The 17,417-nt window shown below is 40.4% G+C and overlaps 1 protein-coding gene across 1 annotated transcript in view; it reads right to left on the bottom strand.

The window, feature by feature from the left end:
* GRPR (gastrin releasing peptide receptor) overlaps positions 1-17,417 on the bottom strand; it is a 399,801-nt gene that overhangs the window by 122,624 nt on the left and 259,760 nt on the right. The window contains exon 2 of the mRNA XM_086933318.1: positions 8,173-8,524. Coding sequence (XP_086789444.1) covers positions 8,173-8,524 — 352 coding nt within the window. The remainder of the gene's footprint in view (positions 1-8,172; positions 8,525-17,417) is intronic.

Below are 17,417 nucleotides of genomic sequence, written 5' to 3' on the forward strand. Positions count from 1 at the left end.
TATTAAATTAGGAAACCCTTTCGAATCTAGGTCAGGAAATGCTGAATGTCAGCTATGCAAATGATCAGGAAGCAGGATAAACGTTTGTGCCACTAGCTATTCATTTAATTATATTTATTTGAATGATTATGCATTAAACAGGTTTGTAGACTCATTCGAAGGACTAAATTGAGAGGGTAATGATTATTTACCAATAAAAGTGAGCTTAACAGCAAAGAAAGAAGAAATCAATAAGTCTGATCAAGTTGCTATGAAAATGATTATAGTGTTGTAGAGATTTAAAATACAATCTACACAGCAATTCCTTTTCTATGCCGTTAGAAGTATTTATATTAAAACTGTATGAAGAACCCTCCACCTTAAGCATACTAAATAAAATAACATTAACTTATGGTAATTTCTTAGATGCTGAATGTAGAACTATGTCCTGTAAATTTAGACAGGTTTTAAGAAATTATTGTACAGAGAAATCATGGAATTTGCCTGTAAAGGGTTATGGAAAGAGTATAAACATCAAATAAATGTACGAAAAAAGAAGCAACCATTAGTGTTTGGAAAAGAATGTTTAAAGTCATTAAAACTTTGGATGACAGGTAATTAAAAACAATGGTGACAAAAGGGACTCTGCTGTCCCACTTAAGACGTGAAAGAAGGTAGAACAAAAGGGATCATACTTAAAATACTCGTAAATCCTGCCCTTCAAGAGAATGTGAACTCCTAGGGCCTGATTTAGAGGTTGGTAGATAGCATACTCCATCACAAATGTGACGGATAGCCAATCCACTTAATAACAGGTTCATATATCCTTTGACACTTGAAATTCAGCAGACAGGATATCCAAAACATTTTTGACGACATATCCCACATTTCAAACTCTAAATAGGGTCCATCGTTTGTAATAAAGGAAGGTAAAAAGCTCCCTATAAGTTTTAGTGAAATTGAGGAATTAACATGAATGTAAAAATGAGTAGGGCAACAGGAACTCACAACATCAGCAGGATAGAGTGTAAGAAAACACTTGATTATGGTCTGGAATTCAGTATCCCTATTTTAAATACATTGCATCAACGAGTAGTATTCCCAACACAATAAATACTCCTATTTCAAAAATACGGGAGTATTTGGAAATCCTGCAGGTATCAGACCGATTTACTGTTGGATGCATCCTACAACATGTTTACAAATATGCTATTAGAGATTCTAAATAAATTTAGAATTGGGCAGAGAATCAGAAGATGATTCCAAGTGAACAAATTGCAATCTACTTTACATCATATATTTGCTCTGATGAAATAATTCAATAACTAAAATTTTAAGACTAAAAAACGCTGAAATTCACCAGTTTTATATATTGCTGAGCGAACTATAACTTGCACCCCCCACCATGCACTTTTTATCACATCACTTATTACAACGCTCAGGACATGTTAGATGACATCATTGATGACATCACTGATCACATCTAAAATGCCATCATTGATGACAGCACTGATGACATTGCCCAGTCATTATTACAGTGTCCTATAGGGTTTGTGGCCGCCTTGAAGTAATGCAGCATTCCACACCTGTGGCCAATATTCTATTAACCTTCCTGGGATTATTCTCTTAAACAGTTAACATGGCCTGCAACTGTAAATCAAAAGGTTGACAGGTATGCATCTGCCACTGAAAAGACACCTTTTGCCAGGCCCTATGAACAACACTCTGTAGTTTGATCAGACACACTACACATATTCCTGAGATGGGCACAATGACATAGAACCTTGGAGACATGCTTAAAATGCCTTTGCAAGATAAACTACTTCCAAGTTGGACACTGTTACATTTTAAATTATTGAGAAATCTGTAATGTGACAAATTCTTCAGCAAAGTTCTGGAAATGAATATCCACAACTTATAAACATCCTCACTACATAGAATTTGTCAATAGCACTAGTGAAGCAACTGAGAAGACGGGTAGGCTGAGTAAACAGATGTGAAAGGGGGATGCTGTAAAGGGATGTCTCTCTCTTTAGTGTTTGGACCTTTACAGGTACTATATGCCTCAAAAGACTAAGTACCCATTCTGACCTTCACATTTTAACCCTCTGCTATCATGCCTGAATTAACATGTCAATGCTCAATCAATTCAGCCTGCTCTTCAGAAAAGGCTTTAATTTCAACAGCCCCTATCCCAACAAAATGATGTTCAGGAGTGCCTAACTTTTATCACGAAGCAAACACCTTAGTGCTCTAGTTGCTCATTAGAATTCTTTGGTAATGTTGTGGTTCATTACTGGGAGTTAAGTGACACACTGCTGTGGTGATGGAAGAACATGGTACACTCTGCATGTCAGAATGCTTTAGTGACAAGGATGAGAAAGATATTTGAGAACTCATAGAAAATGTGCCCTCATTTTAGCTTTTAAGGACACTAACCATAAGTTCTGTAACAAAAAGAAACTCCATAATGTGTTCATTTCAAAGGAATTGCCATAGGTTTTACAACTTTGATTTCATTAAAATGGCTTCAGGTGTGCCACAATTTTGTCACAAACATATAATGTAAGCGCTCTAGTTGTTCATTAGACCACTGTGAGAAGATGCAGGAGAACACCAGGAAGTTAACTGACATAGTGCTGCTGGGATTGAAAGCACTGTTTCAGTCTTTACTGGCATGGATTAGAAAGATATTTGAGAACTCACGCAAAATGTGTCCTGGTCTGAGGCGTGCTGCAGTTTTTCATCAATACAGAATGTTAGTGATCTAGCTGTTCATTTGAATACCCTGGGAAGGATAAACTCACAGGCTGCTGCTGCTTTTGGAAATACATGCATTGCTCACTTTGCCACTGGATTCTAGCTTGCCTGGCTGATGACAACTGTTTGGCCAGAAACCGGTCCCAGGATGCTTGTTTCCGGTCCAGGGAAGACATGGTTTGGCAGTTTTGCTGGATTGTTCCCATGAGGCACAGGGTCAGACTGATTTGCATATGGCCATGTCTGAACTGGGGTGGTGGAGTGAGCTAAAGAATGATGATGGATTGAACCCAGATCAGTTGACTGGGGGTGAGTGTTTGATTTGCTCATGCGTTTCGTCCATCATCCCCTTTGGTAACGCTTTGTTCGCCCTAAGTTGGGAGGGTATGCCCAGGCGTGGGTTCCTTGCTCACTTTGCCACTGGATTCAAGTTAGCCTGGCTGATGATGGCTGATTAGCCAGAAACCAGTCGCAGGAGGCTTGCTCCGGTCCAGGGAAGACATAGCTTGGCAGTTCGGGGTGAACTGTTCCCATGAGGCACAGGGTCAGACTGATTTGCATATGGCCATGTCTGAACTGTGGTGGTGGAGTGAGCTAAAAAATGATGATGACTTAAACACAGATCAGTTGACTGGGGGTGAGTGTTTGATTTGCTCAAGCACTCCGTCCATCATCCCCTTTGGTATCGCTTTAATGAGAATAGCAGTCTCTATTCTCATGTGAACATTTATAAAATGTTTATTCATGCGAGAAAACTGTTTTCTATAAAAGGTGGTTCTTCAAACATCAGCAGGGGTCAGAATGTTTCACATGGTAACTCACCCTAGAGCTCATCAGAATTTTCAAAATGTAGATAACATCACCAACAAATGATTTATATTGTGACTAAAATCTGTCATCCCCGTTTATATTTTTTTATTTTTTTGACCCTCAAAACCTGGTATTCATGGTTTAAGGAGGATCATTACACAGAGTTCTGTCATGGCTGCTACTGCCCATTGTCCATGTTGTGGCCAGTCAATCTTGTGGGTGTCTCTGTGGGACACCCACATATAACCTATTGTCCATGTTGTGGCCAGTCAATCATGTGGGTGTTCCTTTGGGACACCTCCATATACCCCTGGGGTCATTGTGGGCTCACACTGCCCCTAATATCTTTTTTTAAATTCATTTTCAGGGTGACATATCAGGTGCCTCATTGTGTAATGGCTGTGGCAACATATTATTTGTGCTGTTATCAACCAGTTAGGAAGGGCTAGTCCCTTTTAAAGTGGCCAATAAGAGCATATCTGGATACCAGCAGTCCATATATAGCTACTTTTTTTACCCCTTCCTGACCACCACAGGCACATGCTTAAATGTAAATTTCTCGAAAATGGTTGAATGGATTTATAAAAAAGAATGAAAATCACACTTTATGAGTAAAGTTCAAGCGTTCTGTCAAATCTGGTGTAATTTCATTCATCCATTTTTTCTGTATCCTTTCCCAAAATTTCCTATATGAATTTATGTAGGAAATCCATGTTTTGGGTCCCAGTTTTTCTTGCCCCTCTCCCTTGATGGATAACCCCAACACATTGGCGGAAACAGTGATAACTGACATATTATTGATCCCAACAATATACTGAATCAGAAATATCCTGTCTAAAATATTGACTGCAGAAATATAATTTTCCTATGCTTATAATGGTAAGTACAAAAATATTGAGAAAAAATACCCTTTTCCACTAATATTGGTAAAAATATTTCAAAATATTGATTTTCATTGTATATGTAGTTTAAAATAGTAAATCCTAAATATTTTAACAAATAACATTGATATAATGCAAATTAATTAATTTAAAATAATATTTAAATATATATATATGTATAAATACTCCCAAAAACACACATATATATTAATATTATATTGATATATATTATGTTACTACTATAAAAAGCATAAATATAAATATTTATATATTTAAATGAAAAACATAAAAAATATTAAAACACAAGTACAAAACAATTAAATAAATTACCTAATTAATTAAATATAAAAATGTTAAACAAATAGTAGAAATATTGGAAACATTTCAAAACATATCTATATTTAAACAAATAATATAAAATTAAACAAACAAATTAGGGAAAGCGTTGAACTTCAGAGGGGTAAAATTTTCAATTTCCACTCCAGCCTGTACAGCAGTAGGAAAAGTGTTGGAATATGGAGGAGTAAACTTTACTATTCCCACTTGAGTCTGTGCAGCACTAGGGAAATCGTTGGACTTCAGAGGGGTAAAATGTACTATTCCCACTCCATTCTGTACAACAGTGAGAAAGTGTTGAAATTCAGAAGGATAATGTTTACTATTCTCACGCCAGTTTGTGTAGCAGTAGGGAAAAGGTTGAACTTCAGAGGGGTAAAATGTATTATTCACACTCCAGTCTGTGCAACACTAGGAAAAGTGTTGGCCTTTGGAGGTGCTAAATTAACCTTTCCCACTCCTGTTATGAAACAGTAGAGAGAGTGTTAGAATTTGAAAGGGTTAAATTTACTATTTCCACTATAGTCCATGCAACAGTAGGTTAAGTGATGGACTTTGGAGGGGTTAAATTTACTATACACACTTCAGTCTTTGCAGCAGTAGGTAAATTACTTAATATCAAACACAAAACATATTTTGATAACCCTATTAGCTCACCAGAAATAACAAACTCTTATTAAGAAAATTATACATAAAAAAATAAGACAATTAAACAATTTACATGGTGTATTAAAAACATTAATAATTAAGTATGAACTAAAAATTGTTATTCATTTATTATTTAGTTAAGTTCTCACATTATACGCCCACAAACCTAGCACTTGACACTTAGAATGTAACTGAAATAAATCAATAAAACTCAACTAACATTGTTAATAATCAATTAAATAATTATTAATAAGTAAATAATTATGTATCACTTAAATTACTTCCCACCCGACGCCCCTAAAAAAACAACAACCTGTATCTAATATATAACTTAAAAATATATAATTATTACACAATTTACGTATTTAATATTCAGTTAAATAATTCATAATTTAATAAATAACTGTTAATTAACTATTACTTAATTAACTTCCTACCGTTTACCCCTACATACCCAACAACCTGCACCTAATATATAACTCAGAAAATATAATTATTATAGAATTTACATAATTAACAATCAATTAAATAATTATTATAAAATGATTAAATAATTTGTAATCAATTATTACTCAGGGGCATGCACACCAGTACAGCGCAGGTACTGCCTTTGACATATTCATTGCAGTGCCTCATTCATAGGCACCGCCGTGATTTACGAAAATTAATCCCCCACCAGACAGGAGAAAACTCCTGATCTGGGGGGCAGTACCAACACAGGTTTGGAGGTGCAGGAGCGGGGCAGTCCTGCTCCTGCACCGCCAAACTTATAATAAGGCCCTTAATTAACTTCCCACCCAGTAGCCTTACAAACCCAACAACCACACTATGGGGCTGATTATGATGGGGGCTTTTCCGCATCTTCCGGGCAGGCGGAAGCCACCTCCGGCCCGGAGGATGAGAAAAGTCCTCTGTGGACCCACCAAAGACCCACCGCCACATCAGGATGGCTGGTGGGTCCTGTTTTTAGTCCGCCGCTTTTCTGCCGTGGTTGACTTACAACCGCGGCGGAAAAGCTGTAACGTGGCTGGCGGTGTCTATCAGACACCGCCAGCCACATTAGGATGGTGTAAAACAGATGCAGTTTACGATCAATTCTACCTGAGGAAAGATGAGGTTTACGATCAATTCTACCTGAGGAAAGAAACACATTGTCTGGTGGGCTTTGAGGGTCTGTCAGTGGAAATTTGCAAGTACTGAACAATAAATATTTTCCAAGGGACATGAGAAAGAGAGGACTGCGTAAAGATTTGCCAAAATAACCAGAGTCAGCGTATCAAAAGTCCAGTTGTCTTAGGTACCTGTATATGCGGAATCAACTCAATACAGTACTTCAAGTATTGAAGATTCAATGATTTCAGATTTATTTTCTGTTGTTCATCGGAGATAAAGAACTAAGGTCATACAAAAGACCCATATAGACCCACTACAAACCTGAAAATATCACAGTTGCACTAATGCAAACATGGGGATGTAACACATATGCACAGTAAGAATATGCATTTGTGAGACTGTAGAATGAAAGCACACAAGTTCAGCTGAGTTGAAAGCCTGTAGAAGGAAGGCGGTCAAACAGCCTATCAGGCCCACATAAAGGGTTTCCAAATAAACAGAGAAAATAAAAATATTAGATTGCTGGTTCTCCAAATTAGCTCTATTAACCCCTTCCGTGCGGCCGCGATTTTTCCCGTGTGCGGCCGCCGGACGAACACGGGCGGGCCATGACGAACCCCAGCCGTCATCAGCACACGAGCACCATAGTGCATGACGGCTGGGGTTCGTCACCAGCATGGAAGGGGTTAAACTGATGCTGGAAGACATGCTCCGGAGCTCATTTGCAAGCAACTATTTTCGGGACTATCATGGTTAATCAGCATCTTACCATCTACCCAGAATATGCTTTACCACCAAGAATTGTGAATCTGACAGTGGGTCCTTAAGGCCTCTTCCTTTGGCCTACAATGATGTCACATATCTCCATTCCTTCCCCACAGCACTAGTTATCCCTGTTTAGCAAGCTTTTTTTACGAAGCACAGAACGCTTTTCTTCGAACTGCGTACATGATCCAACCACCTGGTTAATTTTGAAGCAAATGCTGCCTAGTTTCAACAGATATTTTTTTCCTTTAAAATACACACCACACAATGGTGTTGCAAAAAAATTGCTCGTGATTTCAACAATATATATTTCAAAATTCCAGGTAACTGAGAGGACTGAATTTTGAATGTACCCAGGGTTTGTGAGAATGATCTATTATTGTACTGCAGGTAGATTTTGGGAAAGTAAATGACAAACACTACATCCAATGCTAATATAAAGAGATCTCTAATATCTGTGTCTTTCTCTTCATGTAAGATTTCGCCATTTATTGTTGTTGAAATTAACAGGGAGCTGTAAAAATATCAACATACCTCCAAGGCTTATCCAGCTGACATCAGTAAGAAGTTAATTGAGACACACTATATTACCAATTAACAGTTTTTGTTGTCTGAAAAAAACATAACTTAACTAAATCAGTGCCTAATTACGCCCTCCATATACTATTTTTAAGTATTTTTAAGGCATGTAATGTAAGTAATTCTGTACCATCATTTTTCAGAGGAAATTGTTTTAATTTTTGTTCGTGTCTATTTATGTATAGGGTTATTGCCAACTCTAAACAGTTTCACTCATTGCTACAGAAAGCAACCAGTCACTTCATACTAATTGGAGCCTCCCCAGGGTATAGGCATTAATAGAAATAAAAAGGAATCATACCTGTCTTCTTACATGCACATTCCCTTCAACTGGCATGTTGTAAGCACTGCGGATCAAATTCTTTGCAATGAAATAGTAATACACCGAAATGATGGACAAGGGGATGATGTAAAAGATGAGAAAGGATGTCATTGAATGGATTCTTGGATGCAGTCCATCGGAGTGTGGGTATGGGGCACAGCTGATGAAGGTTTTGTTGGTTCCTTTGTCGTAAAACGGATGCAGATCAGAGAAGACCGCTTCAGGAATGGCGAGTGTCATTGACAGAATCCAGATCAGGGTGGCTTTGATGCAAATCTTCATCAGGGCATTGTTGGCTTGGATGTCCATAGGCCTGACAATAGCTTTGTACCTAGAAGCAGAAAGAAAGAATTACAGTTGAAAGAAAGTAATCTGTTTACTCCTTAACTACATGAAACAGACTAAGGCTGGCTGTTGTATGGTTCAACAGGGCCTGCGCTAGATTCTCCAATTTAAACTACACGTTTAAACTTGACATCTATTTCTAATGGTGACTTTTTAGCTTGCTTTGCATTTATATGATAGCATACTTAGAAATGTTTCTGCATACAGTACATTTCCTTGTAGCCATATTATCAGGTTTGCCTGTACATTGGAACAATGTCCTGTCTGCTGTATTACAAGGGCAATATATAGCCCATGGAACTTGCAAGACAGCGGACGGGAAATCCATCCCATTTTGACTTAATATCCAGTCCACCAAACCCTAAATAAGGCCTAGCAAGGCTTGGGCTATTGTAAGTATTCCTGTTAATATTTGTCATTGGTGTATAACTACTGTTAGACATATCAGATGTGTGTACTCCTATCATCCTATTGCCTAATCATGTAACTGATGTACAGATAAAAATTGGTAGCAGGTGTGAGTCAAAAACGACGAACCTCTGGATATGTGCATGACAACTTTATATTTCTATGAAAGGTATGCCCAGTTAGGTAGAGAACGTGAGCCAACATTGTATGGACATCAGGGTGTTACTTTTAAAATGGATAGACATGTGTTGATTTCTCCAGGCGTTCCCTTCCCACAATTAGCACACTGGGATGCCCAAAATCCATTGCATGAAACTGAACATTTTGTTCACTGAAGTATACGCGCTGGTGGTAGCATACGGTTCATATCATTTACTGAGAGACTAACATTTTTGCTCGCTGAAATGCCACGAAGTGAGTGATTTAGAGGTCGCAGTAGCAGAACTACCACCTACTCTACTGTCAGAAAAGCCACTACTAGCGGGAGACAGACAGTGTAAATGAAACTAGAAAGCACGCCCTGTTAAAGGGGGGATCTATGAAGCTTTATCCACCTACATTTTCCCTGATCCAGCATGCGCAGAAGTAATGACAAGAGTGAACGGAAATGCTTTCCATGCACTTTTATAGAACACTCAAGTGCAGCAGGAACTTTTCTTCTTTATTTTCCAGAAACAAGTTCCTTCTTTGGGTATTAGTGTTTGGACACAAAAATGATGTTAACAGTCCGACTCGACGCCGTGGCATCACCGAAAGGCTTTCACATTTTTTTTGATTTTGCAAAATAAACAATTTCTGCCAATGGCAATGCTAGCTTTAGTGGGGAAAAAAATTCTAAAGCAGGAGTGTAATGCAAATGTGAATGTCCAGTCCCAGCTGGGACAGTGAAGGCAAAATCTGGTAGGCCGTTTGGTAGCCTGAAAACCAAGGGGTTCATTATGATGGCGGGCAGACTTTGTCCGCCTGCCACCATAGCGGTGCTCGAGACCGACCACCAGAGGTCCGGCGGTCTCGCAATGGCAATCAGGATGCCACTGCCACGATGGCGGTGGCATCCCGCATATGTTGCATTGTGGTGGGCGGTGCTGTAAGCAGCACCCACCACAATGCAATATATGCATGGCATGTTGTACATTGGCATTCACAATGTGACAGGCACCATGCGGTGCCTGCCACCTTGTCTATGCCAATGTCGAGGAGTACCATAAGTACCCCCAAAGTGCAGCCCCCCACCCTCCTGGGGGCCCGCAATGGGCCCTCAAAGCGAAATCCGCATGCCTTTCCATGGCGGAGTCTCCGCCATGGAAAGGAATTGAAAAAGCCACATATTAACATGGATGGCGGTGCCTGCAAGGCACCACCACTATGGCAAGCGCCTTTTCCGCCCGGTCAGGAATCCGACCGGCGGAAAAGCGGCGGAAGGTCTTTCCGTCTGCCACGGTGCACCATACCATATAAATATGGCGCGGGTGATAGAGGGCATTTTGGCGGGAGGATTGCCACCGCCGGGCCGGAGGTGGTGATTCACCCGTCATGCTAATGGGCCCGCAAGTTCGAATTAAACCTCTGAATACTGTGTCAGCTCGTCAGCCATTTTACAGTTGTAATCTGGAACTGCTACGGTTGTCATGAACATCCCTATCACTCGTCATTGAGAAGTGTATCATTTCTCCTGCTGCCCCTCTGGGACTGAAGCTCGCAAGGTAAACAAAAAAAAGCCCTCCATCTAATCTAATTCATACATTATTTTTTTCTTTTTTTTCCCTTTATTTCTTTTTTCATTCTTGTCATCTTTATATGGATTGTACATTAGAACGACAACACAAAAATCCACAAATCCACAAATCATGCATCGTAATGAAATGCCTTATACCACCAGGACAAATAATAGGCCAGCACCTTTACAGACACCTATAGCTAGGACATTCCTGAGACTATTAACAACCCTTCGAGCTTATCCAGCAGCCATTTGCAGAGTTAACACCCTCCTCTACGTAACTGGAGCCCACATTTCTCGCAAATAGTCAGTTGCTGGATTTTCTGAGATATGAGACCGTTCCAAGCCACTGATATCTACAAATTGATTTAACCAGCTAGCGGAGATGGCGGATTAAGGTCAAGCCAGAGTCGCACAAAGCATATTCTAGTCGTAATTATGAAAAATATAATACCATAAAACTTCACGGGGGCATAGGTGTAGATAGTGTGGGGGATGCGGGGGATATATCCCCGCCAGATTTTGGAGTGGGGGGGACACGGGGGACAAGGGCGGGGGGATGGGGGACAAAAGAATTTCCCCTCTCACTTCTGTTATTCGCAGGGCCATTAGCGAGCGAAAACGCTACCTAATGGCCCTGTACTTGACCTGTGACCCCACCTGCTGGCAGTCAAAGAGTCCACCCGATCTCTGCCCTTTGTTATTCTGCAGTAAGGCTTGGCTAGTTTGGGAGGGGCAGAGAAGGGAAAAAAACTAGTTTCTCTTTTCCCTCATGACCAGAGAAGGCAAGGACAGTGTCTGCTTCTCCTGCTCTGCCTCTGGCAGCTGCCCTCATCCCCCCTCTCTCTCTCTCTCTTTATTCATCCATCTCTTTCTGTCTCTGTCTCGCTTATCCTTAAGTGCTGATTTAAAAAGACAGCTGTTACATACTCTCTCTTGCCTCTTCTTTTCTTTATTTGTTCCCCTGTGAAATGGATCCAAAAACGAACAGAACACCTTGGCTGGAAATGTCCTCATTTTCTGACAGGGTTCTATTCCAAAGTACAATCTCGGGACGGAGAGAAAAAAGTATAAAAATAAGAAAAATAAATAAATAACCAAATAAAGCAATACAGAGTGGTCAGCAGACAGGCCAGATTGTTATTTACACCCATGCACCTTAGCGCTGCTTTACAGAGCTTTCCAGTGGAGCGCTACTTTCTTTTCATCTTCTTTCTTTGAACAACATTGTATTCCCAGGGTGGGGAAGTGCACCATTCCTAAAGGGACTGCAATACCTGTGTGGGGTGGAGTGGAAAACGTTTAATATGAGCGTTTTCAACTGTTTTAAATATTTTAGGTTATAAAATGTGTACCACGGCTCTGTGTTCGGGGATGTGTTCTTTTTTTTAACCAAACTGCTTACATTTTGTAAGGATATAAGCAATGGACAATGAAACGGGTCCCTTCCTGGTCTAGTAGCCAATTCCTGAACTTTTCAGGCAAAATCACTTACTGATTTCTGAATAATGAGTTTAAACCATGTTGTTCCTGCTTACATTTCACATGCTTTGCTCATCCTTGCATTCCGTGTTTGCTTTTTACAGGGTGTTGTTACTTTTTTTCGGGCAGCATTTTATTCTTGTCCAATGCATAATTTGAATTGAGTCTCAGCACAATTGGGTTGTAGCTGAAGGCAGTGCCAGTTTCTCCCAGTGGGGCAGTATGGTGTTCAGTGTGGTAGAGGATGTGGCACTCTGGCCAGAGCTGAGAAATTTGGAACTGGAGCACCATTTTCAGCCTCCATGACAAGTACACCAGACCACAATCCTGACAGAGGTCATTCCGATGCTACACCTTAGAAGGCCCGATAGACCTTCGACAGACCCTCCAGGATTTCGCGGTTTGCTGCGAAATCAGCACTTTGTAAAAATGCAGCTATTTTCACAAAAGTGCCTGCGAAATCAGCACTTTTGTAAAAATGCCACCATTTTTACAAAAGTGCCTGTGAAATCAACAACTCCCCATTAAACTCTTCTCCCCTCAATCAGGTCACCTGCTGAAGGCATATAAAGCACAAGATTACCCAAGATTACCCAAGCAACTATTACCAGGCTGTGATGTGTTGTAGGGGCTTGTGGTGGAGGAAGACGGCACTATTGAGCTCAACTTTCCAGCTTAAGGCTCCTTTTGTGTACGAGGAGAGAGCCTTTTCTGATCAGCACAATGCAAAAGACAGTCAAAACCTAGTTGTCTGTAGTGTTCCTTTCACATGTCTGGGTAAATCTGACTTCTCGTCACTTCATTATAAACACTTTCTCTAAGATTCCTGGAAAAAGCACTTTTTTCACAAAGCCATTTTCAAAACTAAGTTGAAGCTACTTGTAAATGTTGCTTCTGTTACCAGTGAAAAATCATGCTTTGTGTTGGCAAAACATGTACTTTGTTTGCAAAAGCATTTTGATTTATTTATTACATCAGAATGGTGTGATGTTGGTGTATGTAAATCTGCTGACAGGGGCAGGAAGTTGGCATTGCCTTGCAATTATGGGGATCAATCTGGGGACCTGGGTTCGAGTCTCGGCAAAGACACTGAACATCTTGTGATTCTGGGCAAATCACTTAATCTCCCCGTGTCCAACAAAAACAAATGTGTCCTCATGTAACGCAACTAGTGCTATGTAAAGCACTCTGATACCCGATGCCTTCGGGTCAAGTTTGCGCTATATAAAACTCTGTAAAATAAAAAATAAAATAAAAACAAGGGCAAAGAGCAACTCTGTGTGGTGCAGACCGGTGGGTTATCGCCAGCGCCTCTGACCTATTGCGGAGACCCTGATTAATCCCATTTAAAATATTAGGAGTGCCCCCGTACCTACTCATTTCCAATTTCCTTGACATGATGTCAAAATTATAATCTTAATTTATTTATATAACATTCATTTAGAGGTCGACTTTAAGTGCCATATTTATTTAGGGCTAGCATTTGAGTATTTTTTTATTTTTTTACTATACTGATATGGTTTTATAGGCTTTGTCCCAAAACAAACTATATTTGATTGATTGAGAATATATTTTTACATGCCAAACATTTTCAAGGCTTGGCTCGTGCATGGACTCTTTGAGCCAAGACTGACCCTTAGCTCAGCTTGTGGTTAATTAATTGTCTCACTCACCTCTGCTTAATAGAAATATCTTTCCTGGGCAGAGATAACATGTGTCTTTAATTATTCTGCAGTAAAACTAGGGTTTACCAGGGATTGTGTGCTAAATTCGGTATATTAGCTTGTCACAAATTGAGGCAAACGTGAGAGGATGCTTTACAAATATTCTTCCCTTCTGCAAATCAGGAAGTTAGCTTTAGGATGTGGGAAGAAGAAACTAGAATTATTTTGAGCTTTAAAATAAATGGACAGCAGTAGGATTTCAAAAAGTTTGCATACTAACAAAGTCAGTTATTTTTCTCACAGTGGGCCTTCTTAGACCTGTTCAATGGGTCATGGCCTGTCCACGAAAGCGGTCTCCAGCTGCTCTCAGACTCTCAGGCGAGAAAAGGGTTAAGAATGTGCTAAACACCGGTCCCTCAATGTGTCAAAAAGTGTGATAACTGCTACCAACCTGTACTAAAGCAAATGGAGAATTGCATTTCCAAGGGTTCCATATTCCAGGTTGCCGATTCAAAGTGGAATACTCTGCTAAAACAGTTTCCATTGACTTAAGGCTGAAAATGACTGATTATGAGTAAAATAAAGTGCCGCAAAAATGCCACAATCCACTTGGACAAAACCCTTTCAAATTCACTGGTAGTTCTCCAGGCTGCGGATTCTTAGTGGTGGTCGAGGTGTGCTCTGTTAACCTTCAGCTTGCAGGGAGTCCACTCTTTAGTCCTTTTGAAGCATGGTAGTCCATAGGACTGTAATTCCAGATTGTGCAACAGGCACAATCTTCAGTGGCCAGGGCCTGGTTGGTTCAAATCAAACTCCTCAGCTGGGACCTTTCTTCTCACAAGTTTGAACCAGCATTATCTGAGAGGCTTTGTCCCTTTCAGATACTTATTCCAAGTTCTCTGGGTCAAGAAGGAGGACACTCCTGTACAATGAGGTGCAGGGCAATGCTCCAGGGTATGACCACATCCTCTAAAGGTTGGCATTATTTTCCAAAAGAGAGCACAATTTCTCGAAAATTCATCATGGCTGATTTTCCAGCAGAGGGAGCAGAACTAACTAAACCAGCCTACAGGACGGCTTCATCTACCTAGGTCCACTCCCCTTACATCTGGGAATTCCTCCTTAATCCCCCTATCCAGCTGTGGGAGAGGTGTAATTGAAAGGGATTTTTCCAGCTTGTCTCCTTCTCTTGAAGAGCATTGTTTAGTACCCCTCCCCCTGGCTCTGGCATTCCTATGCCCAGCAACCTCTGCTCCCAGATAGGCCTCCTAACTCCAGGGGCCTTTATCACCTCTTCAAACAGCCAGTCCAATCCACTTACCTCTGACAAATTGAGGCAGGGCATTAGAGAGCTGAATTGTGGCTTCCAGGTAAGAAAGTCCTATAACTTCTTATCTGTACATTTTAGAATAAATTCAGCAATACCACATCGTTGCATTTATCATTAACATTCTTCTGAGTCCTTTAATCCTAGTTGTATGGCTTTACTTTCTCCAGTTATTAATTAATAACCTCTTGCAATGTTAACCTATGGGCTGGGGATCTGCAATGGAACAATTATCTGGCCAATTTCTCCAGTACCAGGGCCTATATAAGGATCCTCCTTATACCTACAGGACCCCCCACCCCTAGAATACATGGGAAAGACTTTAGGGGTTCTGATTATATCAAAATATTGCAGATCCTCACTTCACAGTGCTCCTAGCACAAAAGCCGATTTTGGAAAGCACTTTACTACAATGTAGGCAGTGAAAAGTGCAATTTAACTAAATCCAGGCCATATAACACTCATTTTATAAGTGTCCTACTTGTAGATACATGACCTCTCACCCCTGGGACACCTAGGGGAACCCCTAGGGATACATTGTAGTTTATCAATGTGTAACTGCCCCAAACCCAAAAGTCACGATTGGGCACAATTTGCATTTTAAAAGCAGTCCTCCAACACAGGCCTGCTTTTAAACTGACCTCAGGCTACATCAGTGCACACATGCAAGTGCAGGAAGGGATGCTGGCCTCTAAACCACTGTGCCCTAATGTATACTAGGGACTTAAAGGTAGTTTCAAATCCCATGCCCTATTATGTACTAGGGCCATATAGGAGAGGTCATGTCAATGTGGTTCTGTGAAAAGGGGCCTCGTCAGGTAAGGTTATGGTTCCGTCAGGATTTTGGTGATGTCGGACCGTATTTAGTGAGTGCGGCTAATATGGAGTGAATTCGTCATGCTAGCTAGCGAGTTCACCATGTATTTGGAGATTTCGTCTTGAACATGGGTTCCATTTTGTTTGCATCTCCATTTTGTCTTGCCATCACGTAGGCCGACGAATATGGTTAGACGAACGAAGCGGCTTGGCCTTCATGTGTTGGTATACATTAACAAGGTCTTTCTTGACTCCGAGGTGAATTGCAAGGATCTGATTCCTTCACCTGAAGCTGAGCCTGCCGAGTCAATTTCCCTGGTTTGATCGTTGTCTGAGATTGTCAAACACTGTTTAGGATATCGTTAACTTTTAGTCTCCTTACACATGTCTTATCTTGCTCACTATCAGACATTGTTTCCTTTTCTGTGTTCTTTATTACATGCATTGTGCCCTTCAATTATGGGTTTGTCCTGCTTGTGGAGATTGAATTTGGGACATTTCCAATGATTAACTTTGGGTTGGGACATTGCAAACTGAGCTTTTCGTCATGTGATACTTTGTTTGAGAATGTACCTCATTGGTTAAATTTTTGTGCAGTGGGAGTGTATGTTTGTAAATGTGAATATTGTGTATAAAAGGAGATGTCTTGCTCTACAAATTTGAGCAGTCTCCTGAAATACCCCCATGCTGTATTTCTAGGATCACTGTTACTGGCTGCAGCTAATAAATTTGGTCTCTGACACCACCCAGAAGTATTCCGTGTCTCTGTAAACCAAGACAGGTGAATCCGAAGATTTTGGGCGTGCCCCTGGCGCCGTTGGGTTCTAAAAGCCCGGTTCTTCATCAATCATGGAGGTACCCTAACCCATAGTGCACCCTAGTTTATGTAGTTGTTTTTACTGTATTTGTAAATGTCTCTTTCAACCTAGAACTGGCCCTGGGCCTGGTTAGGCAGAGGCCAGGGTCTGTGAAAGTGAGGTACCACCAGTACCAGTGAGCAAAAAATTGCGGAGTGCCCTGGGCACAGATGGCTTCACAACACAAGAGAAGCACAAACCCAGAATTTAAAAATAACACCATGGCTGGGGGTTCTCTTTAATAATCAGAATTCATTTCCATCCTAATGAACCCATTTTCCAACCTTAGGATAATGAAAGACTGGGTAAAAATCATAACGTTCTAATCTATACCTTGCAGTTTTCATGCAGTTCTTTGATGACAGTTAGTAGCTCACTGTTCAATGTTAGGATTTTAACTTATAAACTGCAAATACCGAAAGAATTTCTCAGACAGAAGCAGTAACTCACTGACCTATTTACATTATATGCATTTTATAATCTGCGTGATACACGTTCTTTGCAGCAGGCATATTAACACATTGTGGCTACCTTACCATGAGTCAAAACTTCCAGTAGTCAGACCTCTGATCTCTCTCAATAAAGATCATTAATCACTGAAGTTATCT

The sequence above is a fragment of the Lissotriton vulgaris genome, chromosome 8 (genome assembly GCF_964263255.1).
Source record: "Lissotriton vulgaris chromosome 8, aLisVul1.2, whole genome shotgun sequence".
In the NCBI taxonomy this organism is placed as follows: Eukaryota; Metazoa; Chordata; class Amphibia; order Caudata; family Salamandridae; genus Lissotriton; species Lissotriton vulgaris.